Source organism: Alligator sinensis, unplaced genomic scaffold (genome assembly GCF_000455745.1).
Source record: "Alligator sinensis unplaced genomic scaffold, ASM45574v1 scaffold237_1, whole genome shotgun sequence".
In the NCBI taxonomy this organism is placed as follows: domain Eukaryota; kingdom Metazoa; phylum Chordata; order Crocodylia; family Alligatoridae; genus Alligator; species Alligator sinensis.
This window is the reverse complement of record NW_005841849.1, coordinates 1,838,882-1,866,395: the sequence shown is the minus strand read 5'-3', so window position 1 is coordinate 1,866,395 and position 27,514 is coordinate 1,838,882. Positions and strand designations below refer to the sequence as shown.

The following is a 27,514-nucleotide window of genomic DNA, read 5'->3' as shown; positions in this document are numbered from 1 at the left end:
TCAGATAGCTTTGATTCTGGACTCTTTCTATGGCATATGCCCCAGAATTTATTAATTAATTTTTTTTTCCATTTCTTCAGAAGAATTCATAGACATTAGGGTTGGAAGGGACCTCAGGAGATTATTGAGTGCAGCCCCCTGCCCCAAGGGCAGGAAGTCAGCTAGGGTCAAAGAATCCCACCAAGATAAGCATCCAAATGCTTCTTGAAGAAGTCCAGAGTAGGTGCTTGCACCACCTCTGGAGGGAGCCTATTCCAGGCCTGGGGGCTCAGACAGTAAAGAAGTTTTTCCTTATGTCCAGCCTAAAATGGTCTTGAAAGAGTTTGTGACCATTGGATCTTGTCATCCCTTGGGGCGCTCTGGTGAACAGATGTTCCCACCCCTGATGTACTTATAGGCTGCCACCAGGTCACCCCTGAATCTGAGCTTTCCCAGCTTGAAAGTACTTTGGGCCAGTACTTTGAGTCCATTAAATTGTGATTATTTTGCTCTTCCATTTTTTCCCATTTCTTCCTCACTGCTGTGGGGAGGGGGCTTCTATTCTATTAGACCCTCACTGTAACTAGCAAAAATGTTACTCAAAACGTTTTAAAAGATACAAAGATTTTTTTCATTCAGTGCACCTGTGGGAATGAGACGCATTTAAACTTTCTGCAATGTCCTGGATGGTTAACAAGCCTCTTATAATAATCATGAAAGCATTCAAAACTAAAACAGATGCATCCTTCATGCAAAAATCTTCCTGTAAGATGTTTTATTACCTCAGTGGGATGTGATTACTGAAGAACATCTCAGCCACATTCAGCAGTTCTGCTGTACTCTCATGGGTAGGATCCACTATAAGAACCTGTAGGTAATTACAAATTGAAAGGTTTTTAGCTTATTGTATCACTTTAAAAACAAAGAACAGTACACTAGCTCAAGATTAAGAGACTAGGTTTATTTACATTTTACTGGGCACATCTACACAAGACACTAACTGTGCAGTAGCCTAATAATAGTGTGCAGTAGCACATCACAGCACAAACAATGTTAATATGCTACTGCTCAGTATTATTAGGCTACTGAGCAGTAGCATCAATAAAGAGGTGTTCGCCAGTGTTACTGTGCATTTATTTAGTACTTGATTATACAAATACTAAATTAAATGCACAGGAACCACTGCGCATTAATGAACATGTAAACATGCTCACTGCAGAGGTATTATTCCTTTTTAACTACCACTACAGACAGATTAAACACTAGATCAAATAAAGGATTTAGATGGAACTGAGCACGGTAGTCCAAAACGGATATAAAATCTCCCTGTTCCCACCTAACACTGGATACACTCCATAGGCACCTTAAATATTTCTCCTGTGTGTGTTCCTTGGCACAGGTGAGGCTATGCTCAGGCCCACCCAAGCCCAATCAAGATTTGAGGGGATTCAAACTCACATCCTGCACCTCCCAAAAGTGTCCTGACAACCAAACTACACACTAATGTGGTGAGGGACAGGTGACCCATCCTAATGAAGCTGGGAAATCATACAAAAAATAATTCAGGATTCATGGGACCAGAAGGACAGAGCAGAAAGGGAAACATGAATCTGTAGCTGAGGGGTCAGGGCACCTAACTGAAATGGTGAATCTCCTCGGCTCCAGTCCTTCCTCTAAGGACTGTTTATGCATTTACTATTCAAATATTATAGGATAAAATGAGGTAGTTCAGATACCCTCATCAAAGATGAAGATATGAGTTTGAACCCGTTCAGCCTGAGGTGGATCTAACCACACAAGTCTCCCATTTGCTGAATGAGGGATCTTAACATTAAGTTATTGTATAATCATGTGTACCATCACTTCAGTTGCCTCTTCCTCCGGTCATATTTCAGTAAGAATGCCATGAGTCTTGTTCAATTCCTTGAAAGAACGGTTGTAGTCACCTGTCCTCAGGAGAGGATTCCTGGTTCTGGATTTCAGGTGAATGGAAGCACCTGCCTGCAGCCTGGACTTATATGCCTAAGCTCCAGAGAGGGCAGGCATTTCAGATGCTTCCTGTTGCTTTGCATTTGCTTACTGGCAGCTTTAGCTGTGGGTTTTCTGGATCACCATGGTGAGGCACCTAATTCCCCAAACTCTATAGGAAGCCTAGACACCTTACTGTGTTCTCATTCTATTTTGGGGGAAGCTGCCTAGAAGTTACTGAGAAACCTAATTTGTAGGCACCTAAATCGCTTTTTGTATTCTAGCCCTAAGTGATCTGCCCAGGAAGCCTGAAGTAAACCTGGGAACTGAATGAAAGACCTTAGTCTCAGCCCAGTACCAGCCTGCAGAGTGATTTTAGTCTTACATGTAGCAAAGTGATGTTCCAATGCTAAGATGTAGAAAACTCCTCAGCTAATATGTTTTGCATTTCTTTTTGTCTCAGACCAACATGGCTACTAAATACATCCCTGAAACATGGAAGATGCTGAATTTTAGCCGATTTGGCATTTTAAACTTCATTGCTGAACAACAAGAAAGATTCCCACACCTCCCTCCTTGCCATCTGACACCACCAGAAAAGGAATCCTGCCTGATCTGCACAACAAAGAGCAACTCAAAAAGACACTCATAGACCCAGAGGGAGATACTTCCATCTTCAGCTTCTTCTGTGCAAAAATGAAGTTTATTTCCTACCTATGGGGACTTTTTACCATCTTTAGTTTTCCCTGAGCCTGATGAAGGCTGTGAGAGCCCAAAAGCTTTCAGAAAAATATCATTTCTTAGTTGGTTTAATAAAAAGTATCCTCTCTGAACTAAGAGTTCTAGAGTTTTGCATTTCAGCTAACATGAAGTACTTACAAACCATCAGGGATCCCAGTTTTCTCTGATAAAAAAAAGTCCAAAATTTTGTTTAACCCCCACTGCCAACCCACATTTTTCCATTATTAAAAGGAAACACCACTATATATATAGACATATATTTATAGCTATATATATAGTGCACAGGTACCTATATACACACACACACATATACATACACACACATATATATACATATACACATACATACATGGTGGTGTTTTGTTTTACACATGGAAAAATGTGGATTTTGTTGGGGGGGGTGGTTAATCAGAAAATGTTGGAATTTTTTTTATCAGAGAAAACCAGGATCCTTCCAGATCATGACACTGGAATTCACACAACTGCACTTACCCTGTCAATGAAAAGCAACAATTTGTAGATCTCAGAATGAAAAGGTATCAACATTTGTATTATCTAGCCTGACCTCCTATGAAATATAGGCCATAGAATTTAACCCAGGGATTTAGCCTACAAATCCTAACTGAGTTAGAACATGTTTTTAGCAAAGCACCCAACCTAGATTTAAGACCTGCAAGTGACACGGTATTCACATGTGTAGGTAATTTGGTCCAAAATACTGTACTTTTTATTTCTAGGCAGGTTACTACTTACAAAGTTGTGGAAGTTTTTTCTGATTTGCCTGATCACTCCCGGGAAGGTGGGGCGTAGCAGTTCCTGCACGCTGGAAGGCCAGGAATTGTACCTGCTATCAACTTCAAGGTTGTTGATCCACTAAGAAAAATAGATCATTGCTGATTAAATAAATGCAGGTCCTGTTAGTTTAAATATACGAAGTTTAAACCATTTTAAAACAAAACAATGTATTCAAGAGTTCTAACTTAAGACTGATTAAGCCAGACAAAGAGCAAGTGAATTTGGCTCGTTAAACTTTTAATGTGTAATCATTTGTCTTCCCCCATTATTGTCATATCTTTCATTTTCAGATTTGGCAGTAGGACAAAGAGATTCGTTATCACAGCAAGAAAGAAGAAAAGATTAGTGGGCTGTAGGACATACCAGAGGTCCTGTGCCACTGACTGTCTTGCTAAGGCTTCAGCAAAAGCTTGCTAAACAAGGCCTCAGCTTATAGCAGTCCTCCCGTCTCCTTCACCCTCCTTCTCCCTAGTTTAAAAGTCTTAGCTTCTAACAAAGTTTCCCTGCCAACAATTCTCTTCCCTTTCCGGAAAGGTGATAAGTACCACGTTTCAGTTGGACTGTCAAAAATATAATAAGCAGGTAGTTTCAAAACCTAGCAGCTCACACCTAGAAAATAAGTCAAGTGGCATCTTCTAGGATAGGGAGGTTTAACAATAAGAAAACAACTACCTGGTGCACATACCAAAGTAGTAAAACAAAATAATACACCCACACATGGTTACTTATGTGGTAACTGGTAATTGGCTTTCTTATGTAATAGTTAACATCGAATTGGTTTCTATAGTTATTCTATGTATAAGAAAGATATAAAAAAATGTAACTGCTGTATTGCACTTTGGACATGTAATCCCTGGACCTTTCTCTAATTAGCTAATAGAAATTAATGCCGCTCTATATTCACTGTGTCATTGCTTCAAATTTAACAGCAATGCTTGCAAAAAACCAGGGATAAAGCCAAACTGTACAAGGCCCAACTAACCTAGTCATTTGCAATACCCATCGATGTTATGCTCCTGAAACAGTCTTTAAATGACAAAGCTCATTTTCACAGTAAAAACGCAGCCTTCATGTTCTACAGAGATCCAGGCTCTAAAATAAGCTAGATAAAATATTACACATGCATGACAGGCTATTGAAGTGGCTATTTAGGCTATCTGTCACTGCTAAAATACCTGACTCTTATGAGAAGACATACTTACTGAAATAGCTGGGTTTCTGATATCCACAGCATAGTCTGAATCTGAGGGCTGAATGTTCAGCTTTAAAACATTGTGCAAGGAAAGGCCCTCGATTCCTAATCTGTGTAGTCCCTCCATAACACGAGCTTCATTGCGCAACACATCAATCAAACTAGAAGGGAATACAAAACATACCATAACACTAGGAATGTTACCATAAAATCACCAATTTGCTCTCTAGGACAGTGGTTTTCAACCTGTGGTCTGCAGATCCCTGGGGGTCCACAGAATATGTATAAGGGGTCCACAAAAGAGAACTATGATCAATCAAAAGTATGTGAACACCCACAATTCAAAGGAGTCTGCATCTCCAGTTGAAATTTTTTAGGGGTCCACAAATGAAAGAAGGTTGAAAACCACTGCTCTAGCAGATAGTGTTTAAGGTCCATGAACATTTAAATTATTTATTTACTTATCCTATGTTCTCTGAACTACTTCGAACTGTCTGAAGAACACTAAGAATTGAAGAAATTATCTGGTCCAGATTTGGGTTCAAGATAGCAGTGCTTAAATGAAGACTTTTGCATGGATTTAGCCTTTAGAAACCAATTAGTATGCTTTTTACAGAATGAATTAGTATGCATATGAAAGATATCTGACAGCTTTGGAGACCAAAATCCTATTCAGTCACAGAACAGGTCAAAGCAACAGGCAGTCGCAAAAAGTAAGATTCCTTGTCATATCAGAAGAGACTTTAATTTTTGTATGTTGCCCCTTGATAAAGTTGTCAACATGAATGCCAACTGCCATGTTGACTAGGAAATGAACAAAGAAAATAATTCGCTGACAACCAGACAGTCCTCAGATGATAATTACTTTATTACTGACTTGTACTAACTTTATAATAATAGCCAATAATAGCAGGAGTGAACCAATAAGAGATTTTTGGGGCTGATACCGATAGCCGATATTTAAGAAGGCATATCAACTGATACCAGTCTGATTTCCAATACAGCTACCTCTAGCTGGTAAGTCTGGTGTGGTGGAAGGGGAGAGGAGAGGGGAGGGGCAGATCAATGGCCCCTGCGGGGAGGGAGAGGGTAGAGGCAGGCACTGCCCAGGCAGGGCGGGGAAGGTGGGGACTGGAGACATGACTCGTGGGAAGAGGGGAGGCTGCTCCCGCTGCTGCTTGTACCCCAGGAGGGCACAGGGGGTGGTGGCCCCCAGATCTACATGGGCTGGGGCAGGGCAGGCTGCAGCCAGAGCTGTGCGGGGCTCTTCTCGGTGGGGCCTGGGTTCGGAGCAGGTGCTGGCGATGCTAGGAGGATACTGCATCCACCACAAATTTTGCTTCCACTCCACCCCCGGCACAGCCCCAGCTCTTCCTGGGACATAGCGGGAGGTGGGGCATTGAGCCAGGGCTGTGCTGAGCGGCTGGCAGCGGCAGCACTGGGAGTGGAGTAGCAGCGAAATTTGAGGTCAATGCAGCATCCTCCCAGTGCCGCTGGTGCCTGCTCCAAGCCCAGCCCTTGCTGATAAGAGCCCCACACAGCCCTGGCTGCAGCCCACCTACAGGCATTTATCAGCCAAATTATCAGCCCCAACGGGCCAATATCCGATATAGCCAGTTTTCTTTATATCAGTACCAATCCAATATCAGATCAATGTATTGGTGAGCCTCGAAATAATACCTCATGATAATTAAGTTAGCTGGAAAACTAGACACAGGAGGAATATCCCATCCTCAATACATACTAGTAACAGTGATAGGAATATATGTAGCTTCTTCTCAGAACAAACAGCAAAGAACTTCAGCATATGCATGAAGAAGTGCATTAGTGACATCATAACAACCTTAACTCAGAGTTTTGTTTGAGAGAAGGAAGCATGACTTACTTTTTAGTACTGTAAAACAAACAACACAAAACTCAATACTAAATGCTTCTCTAACAAATAGTTTTACAGTCTTTCACTTTACTGAATTTGCAATGCTAATGTACACCCCCATAGCAAGCTAATTTCTATGCTAGTTTCTATGCAGTAACACATTCTTGATTCTGAAGTGGCCAACATACATACCTAAATATATCCTGGGTGTCTAAATCAATATGCAGTCCATTGATGAAGAGGGCAGAATCTCCAGGCTGTAATCCTAATGTTCCTTTGAAGTACTGAAGGAAAGCATAACAAAACCATTAGAAAAATGCTACGAACTATACAAAAGTAGTTAAAAAAAAACCTTCCAAAGCATGTATTCTTTAGTAATCAAGTATTACTTTTACTTGCATTGTATATCATTTTAAATTGCAACAAATTAATTCTCCACATCAGCCTTTTTTGGTAACTGAATGCAGCACTCACATATTAAGCTAAAACAACCAATTGTATACAGGATGAGAGGAGAAAGGATTATGGGAGTACAGGATAACCACTTACAAGTATCTACCTTGTAGGAATTATTTAGCATTGAACAGTAAGTTGCACTAGAATAAACCTAAGAGGGAAAATTCAGCTGAGGCAGTCTATTAAATGGGTAGAGACTGGGAACCCAGGAGACCTTAGCTTCTGTTCAAAGATCTGCTATTTATTTGCTCTCTGGAAATCCACCTCTTATGGAGATCAAAAGGGTCTTGAAATAATCAAGAATAAAAATATACTGTGATCAGTAACGTTAACTCTTTAGTTGGCCACCCCACGTCTCACTCCTTCACCGCTGTGGAAGGTAAGGGAGAGTTTTAGGGTGGAGTAGCAAGGTTTAGAATGGGTGAGAATGCTGTCTACAGGCTAGGCATAGGGTACACATCAGGATATAAGCTGGATAACAGGGCAAATTGTAGTCCTGAGGCTGTTTGCAGAGGTGCTGGTGGAATACTGGGCCAGAGGCTTGCTGATATTGAGAACCTGGCTGGCTGCAACACTGGTGAACAAATGAAAGATTAGCAATTACTAACAAGGCCAAGCCACCATGGTAGGCTGGTTGTGGATACCACTTGAACTGGTAAAGAATTTTAGAAATAAGTTTCCCCCAAGTACCTCTGGATGTGATCCAATTAAAATGGGGAAGCATAACCCCATAGATCAAGACACTGCTATAGAGAATAACTGCACTAACAGGAGACTGGAACAGAAAAAGAGTTTGACAGTTAAAAGTTGACTGTAACGTCTTTTCTTTGATCCCAGCATTTAAATTGGGGGGGGAGGGGCAAGCAAAAGAAACCCAACATTTTTCTCTCTTGGTCATGCAGTGGCAGTTCTTGTGTATGACGTCAATAAAAGGTACAATAATAAAGAACATCATTCTAATCACTAGTTGTAGGTATCAAAATTAAATACCATAAAGAGGATAGCTGAACAGAGTTGAAACAAAGTTGCAAAAAGAGGAACAGAAGACTAACTGTTACCCAGCATAAGGAAACTTTGTATAAAACAGAAAGACTTAACATGGGCTTAACACAGTTAAAAAAAATGTTATTGGAGCCTGGCAGAACATAATGCACAAGACTGGATCAGATCTTCTTTGGGATCTCTATTAAGTTAGGGCAATTTGATATTTAATTATTTACAGTAGTAATGGCCACAACCTCACCAAGATGGTGTCTACATAAACAGAAGGGTTAGGTTATGCAAAAGGTGAGCTTTACAGAAACACTGCTAGATCTTCAGCTGTAGCCAAAGCATGCAGAGTTAAAAACAGGGGCAAAGCTATGCCACTTTGTATCGCCTAGATCCTGGGGCCAACTGAAAACTGGCCCACCCTAGCTGGAAATGCTCTCAGGGCTAGTTTAAACTATATGTGACAGTCTACAGATCAAAGAGCTGTTTCAGATGCTAAAAAAATCACCAGATCATAGCAGTGTCTGGAGCAAGCCCCCAAACCACACTCTATTTAATCTATCTCATAGATTTCCTTTCCATAACAGAATCCAGAGGAAGCTTGTTAAGCAGCTTTCTGGCTGCTTCTTACTGCTGGGACATACTTGTCAATTAAATCCATAAATCTGAGAGCTGATCAGATTTCAACGCAGAAAATATCTCCATATAAGTTTGTATTCTTCCTATTTGTGCCATTGTAGAATGTAATCAAGGTACAGGTCTCACACCAAAGGACACTCCTGGTTTCACTACTAATATCACACCTGTGCTCCTTCATCCACCTCGGCAGCTACAAAGAGCACAATTTAGCATATTGTGCAACTGCTAATTGGAGGGGTGTGGTAGAGCACTTTTGGGTGCCTGCCACTTTAAGGCAGAGTCGGGCAGCTCCCAGGTGCCTGATGTCAGCAGCCATTTTGAGAGCAAGGGATATAAAGGCTGCAGTTTGCTGCTGCCAGCCCAGGCAGAAACACTGCCTGGCTGGGCTGCAGCATGAACACCTAGAAGGTAAGAGCAGGAGGGTCCTGGGCATGACCTAAAACTGTGCCATGCCCAGGAAGGGTGGTCTAGTGGGGCAGGAGCCCCCAGGAAATTCCAGACCAGTGACCTCCCTGGTGAAAGGTGGGTTGGGGTGCCTTAACCCCAGCCCCCATCTTTGGGTGGGCTTTGGGGGCTGCTGGAGGCAGTTGTGGGGCCAAGCACAGCGAGCGGTGTGCCACCTGCGCCCAGCAGGGATGTGAGATCCTGGAGACCCTCGAGGGGGTAGTGTGGAGATGTGGGAGTAGTGGGGGCCAGGTATTCATAGAATGCTTGCATGTAGGGTAGTGTGGGGAGCATAGTTGCGTGGCCCCACACAGAGTAGGGCTGAATGGGAGCAGGCCTGAAGGGCTGTGCACGAGGGGGGCTGAGTAGAGCTGACTAAGGAGTAGGCCTGAAGGGCAGTCCCGGGGCCGTGTTGAGTAGGGCTGAACTGGGAGTAAGCCTGAAGGGCAATGCAAGGGCCGGCCCTGCAAGTAATTTCTCATGAAGATGAGAAGACCCAGGGTGGGGTGTGGTGTAGAGGCCCCAGAGGGGGCATAGTAGGAACCCCATGTGTGGGGAAGAGGCCAAGGCATGGTCTTGGATGCCTGAGGCTGTAGTTTGGGTGAGAGGCCGAGTAGGGGACTCTGCCAGAGGGTTAAGGGTGAGTCCTGGCCCTGGTAAGTCCTCTGCTGTGAGGCCAAGAGTGGGACAAAAGGAAGATCTTAAGGGCAAGCACCTGCTGCTCCAGGGAGGGAGGGAGAGTCCCTATGAGACCCTGGAGTACCAGTTGCGGTGTAGGTTCTGATTACATCATGTGGATGCCATTTGCAAGGCATGTACTGCAATGTAGAGGAAGTTAGGAGCTGCAGATAGCACCCCCTGGCACTGGGCCTGGGAACCGGCAACTTCCCGCAGCATACCACTAGCTTTTGGGAACAGCAAAGTTGTGGCAGGTGAGACTGGGCAAACTGCCCCAGAAAGAGGTGAGAGGGCCGGCATGAGACATGACAGGGGGCATACTCGGGGGTCACAACTAGTTTGTGTAATTCCCAGTGCACTATATCAGAAGTCCTTTCCTATTTTTCTACATACACTGAAGTCTATTCAGAAGTACAGATAAGGCTCATGACCACTTTTTGTAACTGCCTATTTAATGTGTTTCTTTAAATAGTACAAACTATACATTTTTTTTTCTCTGTTCACCCTCATACCAATAATGAAGCCATCTGAAATAAAGTGAGGCCCACACTCTCCTCTTCCCCCTGGTAGGGTGGCTATTATGGACTTCTTGAGTCAAAGAAGTAACACGGGTATAGGACTGCTACATGAGAAGAGTCCAACACTTTTTTTCTAAAAGCAGTTCTGGGCAAGTGATATCAGGAGGATTCAAAATGATTCTGTGGTTTCCCTATATAATTTGATCAACTTGTGCACCCAGAAAGTTTTCTAAATGCCAAGTCAAATAAAATTTAATTTTTCTGCCTCTTAAACTCTAAGAAAAAACTCCTTATTTGACTGCCCACAGACCAGCTTTTCTCAAAGATGCACCCCTGTCAACAACCTGCAAGTCTTCCTAGTATAATCTAAAAATAACTAACTAATCAACTGTGAACAGATCCTGAATTCAGATTAGAGAGTGATTAATGTGACTTTATGCTTACAATCTCTTGACCACTGGTAAAAGGTGTTGTAGGGATCAATCCAATGACATTATTCCACAAAGATATCCTCCATTTTCACTTTCTCATTGACACTCTGGATCATAATTATGTATTTGGCCAAAGAAAATTATACTCTTAAACAAATTTTTGAAAAACCAAAACTTTTATACACACTTAGAAGTGTGTATTTACATATTACTAAAAATAAAGAACAAAACTTTTGCTTAAGTTTAAATATTTAAATTGAAAATTACAGTTCAATATTCAAAGTCTACATGAAGTACATGAATGCACTAGTTAGTTATCTGTAGGCATTACCTTTTGGTTCTCTTCAATTTCTGTCCTGATTTCTGAGGAAACGGCTGTCTTAGTTATCGCTCTAAGGAAATAAAAAATAAGTTGTATTTTACAGATGCTGGCAGTTCTCTTTCCATCATCCTCTCTGTTTTGTTAACCTGCTTAAATACATTTGAGTTCCTCAGAGAGAGGAATTTGTCTCATCTGCAATTGGAAAAAACTCGCTTTTGTGCACAACTATGAGGATAGGGCAAAGATCTGATTTCAAGACTATCTGCTATAATTCTATAGGTACATCAGAATAATATAGCATGATCTATCACAAAAAACAACAACTATTTAAAGAAAAGACTACACTAAAACTTAGGAATGCCTGAGATTTAAATTATACACAGTAAATCCAGGTATAAACAGAATGTTACCACTTCCTTGTCTCTATCACTTTGAATTGTAAACTCTTTCAGACCTGGATAACATAACAGGCATCAATTCTGATCAGTTTATGAGCAACATCAGCAAATAACACATTCTTTTTAGCAGCAAGACAAACACTCAAAAACTAGAAAATCCCAGAATTATGGTTGTTCCTGCAACTTTAATTTAGCCTCTCTAAATATGCACTGATGGTTTTGACCAATATCACATGGGGAATCTGTACTAGAGCCAGGAATAGAAACCAACTCTCTTGGATAACAATTTAGTGCCTTAAATAAAAGTAGTCCTTCCTATTTTGTAAGCCTCTGCTTTATTTGTTCTGTGAACAGAACAAACAGCATATAATAATGCAAATAAAGTATCACAATCAATATATTCATTCAAGTATTACAATGAATATCCTCAAGGAGACTGAATAACAACAGGTTCTGGTATGCAATAGACAGATTTTGTCTCCTAAGGTAAGGATGAGATTATGATCCATAAAAAAGCTGTAAAGTACATAGTTAACATCTGTCAGTGAAAGAAGGAAATGACTACAGCTCAAAGTTTCCTCCTTTCCCTTAAATATGCTACTATTTGGTTAAAGAGCTGTAGCACCATCATCCCTACCATCCAAATCATAAGACTTCTTAAAGGAAAAGTCACTTCACACTGATCAGTGAAAACATGACCACAACCTTTTTTAATTCTCCCATCAGTCAAAAGAGGGATGTGACCTTTCTCCTGACTTTCGTTAATGTTCCGTTTTGCAATTGGTCATCTCCATCACCAGATGTGCTCCATTCGCCACTAATTCTAAAGCAGGGGTGTCAAAGATACAGCCCACAGAGCCCTATCAGCTGGCCCCTAGTGCTGCCTGTGGGTCTCAGAGTTGATCCAGAGGCAACATGTGGTGTGTGCTGAATAGTCCTACATGTGGCACCTGCTCCAGTATATGTCAGGTCCATGGTGGATCCAGCAGTGCATCCTTGAGCAGCCGCCATGCACAGTGCAGCCTCAGAGCAGCTGGAACAGGCCTGCACTGCACATATGGTGTGCTCCAGCTGCACCAGGACAAACTGGATCTGGCATGTGGGGCCCATCTGTGGGTCCAATCTGGATTGCAGACTTGCCCCACAGGGCTGAATTAATTTTATACCCCTGTTGTAAAGCAATGCCCCTCAAGCAGTGAGAGCTGCAGCAAAAGTCTAGTATGCATTTTAGGACTACAAAGGGAAACCACTTCAGAAGAAAGCCTTCGGATCTGTCCAGGAACATAAGTCAGGCAGGTGACCTCGGAGTTCCAATGGTCAGCTTTGGCTTCCACTAAATGGCAACAGAGCACTCTCTTCCATTCTCTTCCTGCAGATCTTATCATGGATTAGGTTCAAGGGAGTGTATCAAGAGAAATGCTCTCTTGCTTGCCTCCAGTTAAGACTGACCCAAATATTAAGAAGGCCCTCAAGCAGTGCAAACACAAGAACAAGTTTAGAATAGTTATTACATAGGAAAAATTCCCAATTTTCTGTAACAAATTACCTGGCCTTTGTAGGAAAGTTCTGGCTAAGATCTTTCATAACCATCAAGGCATCCACAGTCGGAGCAGCTAAGATGCGGGCAGCAGTTTGAAAACTTAAATCTAAAAATTAAAATGGTTAAGTAAAGGAGCAGAAATTGAAAATAGCTCAGTGAATGTATTTAAAGGAAAACCATACAGTTGTTAACTTAGCCAAGAAAGAAAGCCTGGGACATAAAACTCCCTAATCTTCAAAGCTTCATTTTCTTTACATCTGATTTTGGGTATGGACAAACATATTTGTAGCCACTTAAAAGACGGCAAGGGAAGCTCCTGCTTCTTTGGAGCATACAGCAGATGTTATACTGTAACTGTACATGTGCATGAACTTGCAGTAATACAAGGGAACTACATCTCCATAACTTTGATCCCAGAGGAAAACATGTTTAAAGCTGGAATAATTTTGTTACAGTTGTATCACTACAGAATCAAACCTAGACCATCAGTGGCATCCTAACAGCTTCTATCAGTATTGTCTGACAATGGTAAGAATTGTTACATCTGTCTATACCCTTAGAGATTTGTTTCTGTCGTCTTCCAGATTTACAGCCATTGTTAGCCATTCCCGTATAACTGATGTCTTTAAACCAAACCTCTGCAGATAGCTCCATGGAGCTATTCACTGTGCACATGTGGAACTTTAGCTACATCAGGCTGAATAAGTCTCTTTTATGGCATTATCTGCTTGTTTCACTGGTTAAGGACCCAAACAAGCAATAGGTTTAAAAAGATATTCATTTCCTATTTATCATTAGTTCTATTTTGCTTGTTTTCAAAAGAAGTGGATAGCTGACTCAGCTATCAAAAACCCAGGAAATGTTAACACTTTAAACAACAAGGCATTTACACTGGGGCAAAAAAGAAGAAAAATCATTCATGTTTTATCAAAAACAACATACTAACTTACAGGATTGTTCTCTTGAGTGCAACAGAAAGACTCTAAAAGCCTTTCAGGATGGGAGTCCTAAATTCACTCTACTTATGAGTTAGCTACATTACTTCCCAGAAGATAGATGTTATCACAATAGGAATTGACAATATTCAGCATTACATAGGACTGAGTCCCTGGCCATGTATCCTTAACTACTATGCATAATCATTACCAATGAAAGTAGTTCCATTTTATTCAGTGAAACTCTTTACATGTATGCCATGACTACAGTCGGGCGGGGTGGGGGGTCAGGTCACACTAAAATAGGTACAGGTGGGACAAAAGACATGGAGCTCAAGATAAATATCCTGAACCTAGTTCATTCATAGTCTTAAGAAAACCACTAAGGTAGGGAAATGCTCTGTCTTCCTCATTGCGTTTTCTGTTCTTTGCATATACTCCAAGCTGTCATCCTGCATTGCAAGATATAGGCAAGGGTGCTAATCATCAAGAAAGCTTGCGTATTAGCAACAGCACTGTACAGAAAGTAAGCTTCATGGATCCTCTAGATCAGTAATTCTCAACCAGGGCGCGGGACAGCCTGGGGTGCCTTGAGATCCTTCCAAGGGTGCCACAGGGTGTTGCACAATGTTAGTACTGTTAGGTGCCCAAACATGATTCACAAGATAAAGCCACTGATCTCAAATAGAAACCCATAGTGTTAAAAACATTCTGACATGTTCTGACCTTTCTGAGTTCTTTGTGGCCAAAGAATTGCTCTATTATTTTTCTGTAGTCAAAAAACAAAATGAAAACTAAGAGCTGGCATTTTCCAAGGGGTGCCTCAAATCCATTTAAGGATGCTTTGAGTCTAAAAAGGTCAAAAAACATTGCTCTACCTGGTGTAGAGTGTTTTTAAGAATGACTTCTATTAAGATTTCCCAAGGAACTTAGACTGGAAACTGCTGGATTTATAACAATTTACGGTAAGGTATACCCTGACATAAGCAAGCATCAGTTGTACTGAGAGAATAAGGATGTGTTTTAATATAAATGTAATTTCACCATGAATTAGAAGAAGCTCCCACAGATTACCTTGTAGTTGCCATACTTTTAAAGGTGCCATTTCATTGGTACTTTCAACAAGATGCTTTCGGAGCTCTTTTAGCTCTTCCTTCAATTCAGGATACAACTGCCTGAAAGGAAGAACACAATTGCTGTGGAAATTGGAGAGGAAAGTGAAAGTAATGATGCTGTTATTACATGGAGACTGCTTTGGTCTTCCTCTTAGACCCCTTCAACCATGTGAGTATACTGTTAAAACTTCAAATCTAAGTGTATGTCTACATGGCACAGAGCACTATTGTGTGGAGAAACCCAAGGTAGTTCAAGTACAGGAAGCAGAACAGCAGTGCTCCACTAGGCATATGCAACTGTGCTCCATGCAATAACTTTTCTAACTGCCACATGTCTACTATCACAGCTTCGTGCCTTGTAGATATCCAAATACAGACAACCAATACGGACAACTAAAGACAAAGAAATTTCATAGAACAGATTTTTACTATGAAAAACACTTTACCTTAGTTTTCCAAAAAGAAATCCTTGTACTTCATCAATTGGGTCATTTTCATCTATCACGGTAGCATTCATATCTGTGCCTATAAACACATGGCAAATACCACTGTTACTGCATTATGCCTAAGGCAGTTTTTTATCGACATACTGTATTTTTGCTAATGCTACAAAATAGCATCAAGAAATAATACCTTCTCAGTGCTTATACTGAACCCGCGCTTTTAGATCTCATTGAGAACTTACTCTTCTCTACCCCCAAATCTTCTTACCCAGGGAGACATGACTCAAGAACAGAAGAAAAGAGATAATCATAAGGAGGATGAGTAAGAATAAGGAAATCCAGGTATAGCAGATTCACTAAGGCCACATTTTTTTCAGTAAACAGGTAACATAGATCAGTTCTCCCATGGTCCAGTTTTAACAAGTGGTAAAAACCACCACATCATAACACTTTAAAGATTATTTTTATCTTCCTGCAGACTGTATTATCTTGTTTTTTCTTTGAAGAAAAAGGTCTCTAACCCTTCTGACTGCGAAAGTAGTTTCTACTCTATAAACGAGTGCATAGGAGTCTTGCTGAAGTTGCCATGACAAACTAACAGAATTCTTCACACATTAACAAGAGAAGCTGCCTAAATTAGCTTGAGTCAAATACTGCAGTGTGCCTGTTATTTTCAAAACCATAACTAGTAATCTACCTGAATGAACTTCACTCAATCTAGAATAGTTTAAAGGATTACTTCTGCAAATGGCAAAACATTTTAAAAGAAAAGTATCAGATCACAAAGCCTACAGCACCTGGTATGAAGTGTATACAGTGAGCTAAATCCACTATATAAAAAATGTAAACAACGTAGCCACTGCTATTCCACTGAGTTTACAGTTCACCAAAACCAACAATCACAAAATTAAGTTCAAAGTATAAGTGAGAACAAGTTCACATTAGCAGTAGGACAGTAAGACCTGCTTTCACTAGTAGAAAATGTTTCTGGAATTGCAGTAACATCTTTTGAGTTTTCTGAGCAAGCCTGGAACCAGAGAATATGTTCTATAAAATACATGCACACACACTTTGATTTTTAAACTAAGATGAAATTGAACCAGTCTCTATACTATTTCCTGAAAGAGGAAATAGCTGGATTCTTGCTGCTCTGGAAATGATATTAGGCCATAAATGTGAAATACACCAGTCTCCCCCTCCCTGGATGGAAGAAGCATGCAAGGCTAACTGAGGAAACATTCTGCTTTAAAGAGGAACGAGAAGGGGAGAAAAGAAAATGAAATGCTTGGTGCTGCTCAACAGTCTAGCTATCTTAAAGAATCAGTGATGTCATCACCAGGATAAAAAGCCCTAATCAGTAGGGCTGTGCGAAACAGCACCGTTCTGTTTCGACTTGCGTTTCAACATTTCGACAGAACAGCATTTCGTTTCGAATTTCGTTTAGATTCAAAACTGCTGCTCCGTTTCGTTTCGTCGAAAGTTTTGTTGTTTCAACACTGTTTCCATGTTTCATCCATAGGCTATAAAGGGGAAGCTCAAAACAGCCTATAACTTTGTCATTTCTGGCCTGATTTGGATGAAACTTGCAGGAATGACAGCCCCTGCTGAAGCCACAAACCCTGCCAAGTTTCAAGGAGATAGGTGCAGGGGTTTTGGGGAAACTGAACCTCAAACTGCGGACAAGCAAAACTTGTGACCTGGATGACACTGTGCGTGTTAAGACGCAGCAGGGTGAAAGCTGCAGGCCTGCTAGCCCCTGCGGAGGCCATGAAGCCTGCCAGCTGTCAAGTATATAGGTACAGGGGCTTCTGGGTTCTGGGACCCTGCACCTCTGGCTGCTGACAGGCAAAACTGAAACACACCACTCAGTAACTGGCACCAAGGCAGAAAGCAGGGCAGTACAAACAATGCTGCTTTTTATGCAGTTTTTCCATCCCTCCCCCAGAGCACTGGGATTGGAAGAGACCTCAGGGAAGGATGACAGTCACTGGCTAGCTACACAGTCAATAATGAGAACACTCTTCCCCCCCAACCCTTCCCCCTCCCTCTCCTTACTTTAATTTCTGTTTCCCTGCAGGCAAGCCCAGCTTGAGCTTCGAAACTCGAAACATTTAAAAAATGTCAAAACGTTTCAACTTGTTTCATTTCGTTTCGAGATTGTTTCGAAGCTCTCTGTTTCATTTTGATTTCACTGTTTTGAGCTCGAAACAAATCTAAACAGTGTCAAAACGAAACTGCCAGCGAAATTTCGCACAGTCCTACTAATCAGGGACCAGGAACTCATCAGGCAAGGCACTGTGCAAAATACAAAAAGAGTCTCTCTGCCCCAAAGAGTTTGCAGGTATCTATATGCTCTGAAGGAAAACTAATTCTACTCCAAAACTGAAGAATGAGAAGTGAATGGAGAGCAGAGAGGAGGATATTATGGTCTTCAGATCTCCAAGTGGGAGGAACTAGAACACCATTCTCTCTCCTCTGGAAGGATGATTTCTCATGTGAGTGTAACTCAAATTATTTTTATATAAAATTCTTATTTTTTGGTAAGAATTCACCTTTCACCTGGGTATCGTCCTTGGACTTATATTCTGTGCTTTTAATAGCCAGCTCCACGCCATAACCCGAGAGGTAGACTTTTTCTTTACTTGGATTCTGTAAGAAGATATAAAAGCATAATCAACTCGTGTATCTTGGTATAGATGTACAGCCCATTCAAACTAGCCTCGTACTGGCATATATTAAAGTAACTTGAGTCAAAGTGTCCATGTTTGTTATTTTAGAATTCAAACACAATTAGCAGAATGAAACACAAATATGAGAATGAAATACTACAAAAATGGTCAGATCAATTAACATTTCCGACTACAAAACCTATATTAAATATATTTTAATTTGACTAGGCTTTGGGGGGGGGGGTGCATGCTAGGCTTTTAAGTGTGTGTGTTCCTAGTTTGTTCCTACTACTAGGAAGTAGTATGACTAGGCTTTTAAGTGTGTGTGTGTGTGTGTGTGTGTGTGCGCGCGCGCATGCTCACACACATGCGCCCACACTCTATATTGTATATAAATGTGTGTGTGTGTATATAAACCAAGTGACAATGAGCATGATTCTCTGTATAAAATACTTAATTCTGGAAGTAAATTATTTTGCACATGACAGTTCCAATTCCAGGCAGTTTTGTGAATTAAAAAAGAAAAAGCAAGACAATGATATTATTCTTTTTGCTGTATTTCCTGAAAGTACCAACATGGCCAAAATTAAGCTGACACTTTTCCAAGTGATACACTTAAGCTTTTTTCAATACACAGTCGCATTATAAGGAAGAACAAGTAAATAGATCAAAACTCCTTTCAGGCACCACAATGCAGAGTGAAACACTCATTCTGCGGTTCTCCTATTTATGCTCCAGTACTGAAAGCGCAGTTTGGGCACAGCAGAAGATATCAAGGGTCAGATCATATTAAGGCTGGTAAACCGTTCAGAAATAGGATCTAATCCTGGTCCTATGTAGAAGGAATGGTCCCCATTTGAAAACACTACCCCTTCTTCCACCCAGTTACATGACAAGTGTTTTGTATTTTAACAGGCATTTAAATACAGGATAAGAAAAGGAACTCTCTCCTAGTAATTCAACTGATCTAAGCAATTTTAATCATTTAATTATACAGATAGGTCAAAGTGTAGAAATCCTATTTAAATACCAAATTTAACACACAGAAAGTTGCTATGACAAATTTGGAAAACATGCACCAAAAGCAGACAAGGTTCCTTGGGTGAATTTGATATCTTTTATTAGACCAACCCAAATAGTTGGAGAATAATTATTAAGCAAGCTTTCGTGCTCTTCACACACCAACTGCTGAAACTTCCTTAGCCTGACGAAGGGTTTTTGAACCCGAAAGCTTGCTTAATAACTATTCTCCAACTCTTTGGGTTGGTCTAATAAAAGATATCAAATTCACCCAAGGAACCTTGTCTGCCTATGTCCTTAGACCAACATGGCTAAAACCTACACCCCTGCACCAAAAGTCAGCATTTAATATACACACTCGGGTGTCTCTAAAGTTAGTCAGGCCAAATATTTAAGTAGGTCCAATTTTACACACCATTTTTTTTAAATCTTAGCCAGGGGTTATTTCTATGCCAAAGATAACAGTTCAAAATAGTAGCAATACTTACAGCAACATAGTGTCTGAGGACATAAGTTATTTCTCCTGCCTTTGCTTTTGATACAAGCCAGTTGTGCAATCTGGAAAACTCCTCAGATCCTATCTCAGCATACAGTATGACAGTAGGACTCTCATAGTTTGATACTGGGTACTTGTGATCGCCTTTGAACAAAAAAGGCTTCGGCCTAGGAACAAATATTGAGAATAATGAAGCTGTATTTCCTCTTTCAAGTAAAAGACGTATAAAAAAAAAAATCTCTTTTCACTTTGTGTAGCTGTTAGGCTAATTTCTGCAGTGCAGTTTCAAATGACTACTCATTATGCTTGTCAGCACTTGGTTCACAAGGGCAAAACTTGGTAAAAATGAAACTCAGGTTTCCAGCTCTAAAACTACAAAACAGCATCTAATCATGATTCTTGTTTAAATGAGTGACTACTTCCCTAATGTTTTAAATGAACTCTCCTTTTTAGTGAGGTACAAGTCTGAGCTGAAAAATAAAGAACCATATTTTCTTGCGTGCCACTCATCCCCAAAGAAGACACGCACCTTGCTTTTCGAAAATGGAATGAAGAAAAAAAGATCTTTCCTTGAAAATACCAGTAAAGGTAATATTTTTGCAAGGAAAAAAAAGACAGTTGTGGGGGGAGTAGGCAGGCCTATGGCTGTTTTGTTAAACCCCTAGCTGCAGAATACAGTGCCTACCCAGCTCAAGATGTGGGGTTGGGCAGTTTAGTTCCAGAAAGATCAGGCCCTTGGCTGAAGCCACTGGTTAAACCAAACTGCCTGGCCCTACTTCTTAGCTGACCTGGCCACATGGGCAGCCACTGCTGGCTGCCCATATGGCTCAAAGTAGGGCTGAGCAGTTAAGTTTCCATAAGGTCAGGCCCTCTGCTCCCTGAATTTCCTCATTAAAGACATACACCACAATTTCCAGCAACTCCTCTTGTGGGGGGAAAGGAGCAAATCATATGCAAGGAAACGTGGCAATATCACATCACTGAAGGGACAACGCTAACTTTGGATAGGCTTTATAAATCTTTTAAAATCTTACCACTACTATAATTTAAGATTAAAAATATTCCCAAGAAGGATTTGCCACCGGAAAACAACAGCAAAACGGCATGAAAAAAATGAACTAAGAATTAACCCTTGCTTACAAAAATAAAACTACAAAGAATGGCCGAGGGCAATCTTAATTTGATACGGTGTGACATTTTGTAAAGCCTGTCCTTTTGTTACTAATTTTTACTATCAATTTAAACTTTGTTCTTTCCTTGCTTCAACAGATTAGTTATGAGCAGGGATCCTGGTTTTCTCCACTTAAAAAAAAATCCCCAGTTTTCAGATTTAAAAAAGTACCCCCAAATCCACATTTTTTTGCAATTAAAATGCACCATACAGTGTAGATTTGGGGTTACTTTTTTTAATTTGAAAATGGAGATTTTTTTTAACAGAGAAAACCAGGATTCCTGCTAACCTACATTGTATATACTTTTTGGATTTAAAAAAGTAATCCAAGATCCAAATTTTTCCATGATTAAAATGAAGTGCCCCGATATCTATCTGTCAAGAAAAAAAGAGATATTGGGGCACTTCATTTTAATCACAGGAAAATGTGGATTTTGGATTACTTTTTTAAACCAGAAAATTGGGGATTTTTTTTTAACAGAGAAAACCAAGATCCCTGGTTATGAGGCAAAATAAAGTTTAAGATTTCCTATTGCACATCTGACAACTGTGTGTCATTTGCAAATATGTTAAAAGGAAGTAAAGGTTCAAATATTCATCAGCGTCTGCTCTTACATTATGTTACTGTGGACTTGAAAATACATACCACTTGTATTATAAATCACTAAAATATGTCATGCAAGTGTTTTGTGTCTCCAAATTTACTGTCCTAAGCAAACAGTTTGATAGTGCTGGCTCTTATATACAGTCTAAATAACTATGTAAAAAAAGTAGTGTACTTATATTTTATATTTAAAGGATTAGCATCATACTACACTGACACGCCAATATGCAGGAATATAGATACTGCAGACAGATTCCAACAGAAACCAACATCATTCAATGCAGATATAAACCCTCTAAACAGACAGTGCAATAGGGACTACCCATTGGGAATTGTTCACCAGAAGCAGAAAGTTATCTAAAATAGCATCTCATATTTTTGTAATGTTGCCAGCAGCCTGCCCCACAATTAAATCACGTTAGAAGCACTTCACAGCACAGCCACGTCGCTCTTAGTTGGTTAAAATCCAGTTAGTTGTTTATAATCCAGGTAAAGAATTATCTATACTATTTTTTTTCTTCATTATTCTAACACTGGATGCTGTGATTAGTTATATTAGTTTTTCTAAATTCTCTAAAAACTTGTATCCCAATACAATACTTGAATCCCAGCCTTGTAATAGCAAGCTCCAAAAGTTCAAAACATATTTTGCAGATAAAAATCTTACTAGATTTAAGTTTCCCTTTGTCTCTATTAACTTCGTTCAGTGTAAATGAACAATCTGACTGCTCCTTTCTAGATAGTGCTGGGCCATGATATAGTTCAGGAAAAATCCACAGTAAAGATTTTTGTGGCTGATATCTCTTATTGGACCATCTGTATAGTAGGGTTTTGTGAAGCTTCAGTAGCCAATTCAATTCAGAGGTGATTCAGCAGCTGAATCTGAATCTAATCAGGAGACCCATTAATCTATCCGAATCGAATCAGAAGCCTCCAAATCAATTTGGAGAAATTCAGAGATTCGGCCATAGACTGTATAAGCAGGCACTAGGCAGTGCTGGCTCAAGCCGCGGCTCGTCCGGCTGCCCCTCTGCCGGGACAAGGCATGCAGTGCTGGCAGCCCCGGGAGAAGCTGCAGGGGCTGGGGGGAATGATTGGGAGCAGGGGGATCAAACCAGGAGCTGGGGGGAAGATGCTGTTTGTTCCCCCAGCCCCTGATTATTCCCCCCCAGCTCCCGGTTCAATCCCTCAGCACCCCGATCATTCCCCCCAACCCCTGTGGCTTCTCCTAGGGCTGCCAGCACTGCCTGCCTTGCCCCAGCAGGGGGGCAGCCAAAGGAGCTGTGGCTTCTCCTGGGGCTGCCGGCTCAAGCCCACAGGCAATGCCTACCTATACAGTCTATGGCCAAATAATATTCGGCACTGAATATCTTCAGATTCAGTTTCAGACTAATCAAATTGGGACAGTGATTCGAATCGCCAAATCCAAAGCGAATACTTTCTGCTTTGCATGGGCCTACTGTATAGTTGGGAGGAATATTAGTGAACTTTTGGGTACCACTGTAAAAAAGGTACAGTGGTACACAAAAGTCCCGTATATCTCCTCAAGTTTATACAGTTGGGTCTGACAAGATCTCACCCACTTGAGATCTCACCCACTTGAGCAAAAATCCTTGCTCATTTCTGGGTCATTCATTAGCTTCTATCATCTCAGAAATTTAGCTACTCTTTATTAAACAATCTGGATCTTTTTAACCTCTCTGCCTATTGTAGTTTCTTTACATGTCTGAGAATTACTGTTACCTTTCTGCTGACCCTCTCCATTTCTCTTAAGATGTTTTAAGACATCCCTGCTTTCTAATACATTTGAGGAGAGACAGGATAAAATATAAATCCTGGTTATACAGCAGAAAAGTTGCAGATAGGTATTTAAAGAAAGGGAAATATAGATTGGAATCAAAGAGTATAGCAAGTAGGAATGCATTAAAGTGTCTATACCTCAAACTTAGGAACATTACAGATTTGGTTCATTCTAATAATTCAAATAAAGGGATACCTCTTTGAAGCTGTCTGTAAAAGGTTTTCAAGAGTGTTAAATTCACAAGTCTTCTCCCCATGCACAGCAAAAAATGAGCTACAACCCTCTGGTGGAGGTTCATCTGCTGCAATCTGAATTAAAATATACCTCTGTTATAACACAGTTTTTTTAAATTATGTACAATGTAGTTATTTCTATTATATTTTACTCTTTTAACAAAAGTTAACAAAGCGAAACTGAAAGCAATGGGATTTGGGGATGCAATAATAATATTCCCAAACTAGGATTCATTTCACTGTAATTTTTTTATTATTATTAACCATCTTAAAAAATAAATAAATGCAAAAGCAATTGGCAAGTAATTTAGGAATGCTTAAATACCAATAGTACTGTATTTAAAGTAAAGATACTTTTTACCCCTTTAAAAAAAAAATGCTTCTCTTTTTCTTGTAATATTTATAAAGAATGCTGCATGTACAAACACTTTATGATTACACTCCACACAGTCACCCTCTAAATGTGGGCATACAGTCATAACACTCTACGTGGGAAGAAAAACTTGTAAAAATAGAGCACAATTCTACCACAACTAAGATACAGAACAGATCATAAAGTATACCAAACTATAAAATGCACCATTCAAAAAAATTAAAATACAATTTATTTCCATCTAAGAAGACTGGTAGCTGAAGTTATATATCCCTGGACTATTATATACAATTTCAAAATAGTACAGCTAAGGAAGTAGCAGGTTTGACACATACTATGTAAGTTAAAGATGACCAATTCTCAACAACAATGATTTTGATTCAAATACCATTTAAGTTTGCTAAGCAACATCTGCCTCTCTATCTATTCCATCATTTACAAACCCAAATATTTTTTTAAAGAAGTTAGCCTTTAGATACCACAATGAAAATAACCAAAAAATTCTGCAAGTCAAATGTTCTGCAAGTCTACTGTAATAAAGCAAGTTGTTTTATGAACATTATAGAGACTTTTCAATGTGAAGGTTCTTCAAGCAATGTTTCTGGGTCCTCCAAACCCTACTGGTATGTTCAGCAGAACAGATTTTACAACACAGTTTTTTAAAATGAAGCAGCAGGAAATGTTTTAATCCTTCTGAACAAATCTGAAAGCTAGAAAAGTTAAACGTTTAGTCTTCGCAGGTTTCCATATGTGCAACCTTACCAACATAATGTTTAAAGACAAGTAGCTTAATTGGCTTCATACCTCAAAAGTAATTTTAATTTTCAGTGCCAGTGAGGGTTTGATTAGAATTCAGAACACAGGCATGTACTACAGTGAAAACAAGGTGTTAAAATACCTTGTTCTTTTTATGGTCTGAGCCACAAATTTTAAATATGTGGAGGTTTTTTCACAAAATAACTCCATATACATCAACAGCTGCAAGGGATACTATAATTATATACAGCACATATCTTTAAGGCCTATGATTCTGCAACCTGCTCTACAGAACAGAGCTCAAAGTGGGATCTGACTGCATGGAACAGCTTTCAGGTCCAAGGCCTTTGCGACCTCATAAGAAATGCCAGAGTATTAACTTCTATCCTGGATCCCATGGAAGATCCTAAAGCCGTGGAATGATTTCCATTGGTCCATACAAACCTGTTGAAAAGCTTGGACGGTAGCAGAATAAGAACGCAGAGACAAGGAAAACTTCAGTAAGTTCTTCTGCAGAGGTGACAGATTCTGGCTGGCTATTTTCAGCATTGCATGATAGGAAGAATAATTATTCCCTGTGAAGCCAGAGCACAAGCCATTAGCTTTCCACGCTATACTCTTACAGTTAAAAGCCACACTCGTACAGTTGTAATTTCCACTAAATGGACCGTTAATACAGCTAATTTGTAAACCTAAAGCCTTCTTCCCTCCATTTTTGTTCGAGCCCAATGCTAGAATTGGATCTGCATTAACTTCAGTGAACACTGTCAGCATACGAGGATTTGTATGAATGCAACTGTATTGTGTCCCCAAGTGTGAGGATTGAGGAATTGCACTTAAAAAGCTCCCGTTTACTTACTAATTATAACATGGGAACTGTGTTCTCAAAAAAACACAGAGGGAGGGAAAGAAACCATTTACAATGTTTTTATATTTGATGGTATGATACAAGCCAACAAAGAAAAAGCATAGTTCTGGATTGTATGCTGGTTTGTATCAATTATACAGTTAAGTACTCTCTTCAAATTGTGATTTGAAAGGTGTTCAGACAGAATTCCAATTTTGTTATTGCAGCCACAGTAAAACAAGAGATTTTACTTATTTATTATTCATGGTGATTAACCTTAAGCAAAAACAAAGTTACAAAGGTTACCTCCATGACTTGATGATCTAATATCTTGACTAGTTTCAACAAAACTCCAGAATTTCTCTTGACTTTCTTCTGATAAAAATTCACTGATGAGAAAGGGGGGAAAAAGGAGGAAAGAACACCTTTAGGAGACAGATAATTTTATTACATTTTCCCTCAAATTAAAATACGAAAAATTTTACCAAGCTCTTTCATGTACATAATCCCTTTGATACAGTTGCCAATGTCAGGAAACCTAGCTTAATTACCAGAAAAGAAGCTGAACCAAAAACAGTTGCAGGTCAGGACAAATGTCTGTTAAAAGATCACAGAGGTAAAGCTTAAAGGCACTTACTATTAACCCTGCCAATCCATGAACACTACAAGCACAGATGTATGTATGTAGACATTTTCTTCTGTCCCTCATTGCTAGCTAAGAAATATATTTATGGGAAAGACATTTATGCAGTGAATTACAGCACTATTATGTGAATGCTTAATGTTAAATAGTTAGATACCGTCCCTTTTAAAATAATTTTTGAGAGAAAAGGGCGTGGTTTGCACATAAATTTATGTATTATTTTACAGGGTCGTGGTATCACAAAGTTTGAGAACCTCTGTTCTAGGGTAAGAAAAAGTAGTTAATAATTGGCCATCAGAAAACTTTTTGGTTGGTGTACTCCCAGCGGCTGGTCAACGAGTGGAGGGTGTTGGAGGGGGTAAAGTGGAAGTCCCGGCAGCAGTGGAAGTGGCATGAAGTGCTAGATGGCAGTGGCAGCCCCGCTGGGGAGAGATGAGAAATTTGCGACCCCATTTTAAGTTGCCTGCGATCCCTAGTTTGAAAACCTCTGCCCTAGAACAAGCAAATATGGAAGCTAATTTTTCTCCCACACCAGGCTCCTGGATCTATACCCCTCCCTATGTTACTTCTTTGGATTAATTTCAGAGATAAATAGCTCCACTGCAGTAGTAGTACACTCAAACTGACTGAACTCTTGTTTATTTTAAGGTCTGCTTGTAGCTGGGTTCTTAGTGGCAGCAAGAGAGACAGAAGATTGGTCAGTTGTCACTTTACTGTACTTTGGCACAGTTGTGGGCAGGACATGGGACACTTGATTTATTGTCTGAATATTCCCAGTGAGCTCTACATCAGAGAGGAAATGGTGTTCAGAAAATCTGGTCATGACAAAGGATTACTTTTATTTTTCTCCAAATTAAAGCTCATCTTCCAAACAAATTGATAGGATTTCCTGAGCAAGAGCTTTCTTCTCTGCATGGACCAAAAGGGAGCTGATCATTAAGATACAAATACTGCTCAAAGACTCTAAAGAAGTCTTTGAGAAATCTTGTCATTTGCTGGTTGCACAGATTCGGTCTGCTGAAAATCCCAGTATAGGCAACCTATACCACTCCTATGGAATCAGAGAATGTGACAAGCATCATCTCAAAGATGATGGTTGCTGGTGTGCTGGGTTTTGTAGCTTCTAAAAATAACTGCACTGTACATGCATAGGCCTTAATGTGCCATTTTTAGTCATTCTCCTACCATTATAGCTCTCAATATAGCTGAACTTTGAATACTTGGAATAGCCACTTACAAGTACATAAATACAGTACAGTATACACTAAACCAGAACTTGAATCTATTGGAAACATTTTAAGCCTTATCTATGCTAGAATTCCCACTGATGCCATGGGGTTACATCTGGTAGTTAAAATGACAGGAATGATCAGAACTTTGTATACTAGGGTTACATCAGCCATTAACTATAGTTCAAGCTAATCAGTGAAAGCATCAAAAG

The 27,514-nt window shown here is 40.0% G+C and overlaps 1 protein-coding gene and 1 long non-coding RNA gene across 4 annotated transcripts in view; one reads left to right on the top strand and one right to left on the bottom strand.

Moving 5' to 3' along the window:
• The window catches only part of LOC112551031, a 58,952-nt gene extending 56,497 nt beyond the window's left edge, over positions 1 to 2,455 (top strand). The window contains exon 3 of the long non-coding RNA XR_003095141.1: positions 2,411 to 2,455. This is a non-coding gene — a long non-coding RNA (uncharacterized LOC112551031). The remainder of the gene's footprint in view (positions 1 to 2,410) is intronic.
• The window catches only part of UGGT1 (UDP-glucose glycoprotein glucosyltransferase 1), a 77,887-nt gene that overhangs the window by 43,252 nt on the left and 7,121 nt on the right, over positions 1 to 27,514 (bottom strand). For all 3 annotated transcript variants that reach the window (XM_025209609.1, XM_025209625.1, XM_006016004.3), the window contains exons 3-15: positions 25,737 to 25,819; positions 25,028 to 25,158; positions 23,417 to 23,529; positions 19,638 to 19,812; positions 18,013 to 18,109; positions 15,464 to 15,542; positions 14,977 to 15,077; positions 12,974 to 13,073; positions 11,039 to 11,099; positions 6,744 to 6,835; positions 4,686 to 4,836; positions 3,442 to 3,561; positions 762 to 847 (exon numbers count right to left, since the gene is read on the bottom strand). In XM_025209609.1, the coding sequence (XP_025065394.1) occupies positions 762 to 847; positions 3,442 to 3,561; positions 4,686 to 4,836; positions 6,744 to 6,835; positions 11,039 to 11,099; positions 12,974 to 13,073; positions 14,977 to 15,077; positions 15,464 to 15,542; positions 18,013 to 18,109; positions 19,638 to 19,812; positions 23,417 to 23,529; positions 25,028 to 25,158; positions 25,737 to 25,819 (1,389 nt within the window). The remainder of the gene's footprint in view (positions 1 to 761; positions 848 to 3,441; positions 3,562 to 4,685; positions 4,837 to 6,743; positions 6,836 to 11,038; positions 11,100 to 12,973; positions 13,074 to 14,976; positions 15,078 to 15,463; positions 15,543 to 18,012; positions 18,110 to 19,637; positions 19,813 to 23,416; positions 23,530 to 25,027; positions 25,159 to 25,736; positions 25,820 to 27,514) is intronic.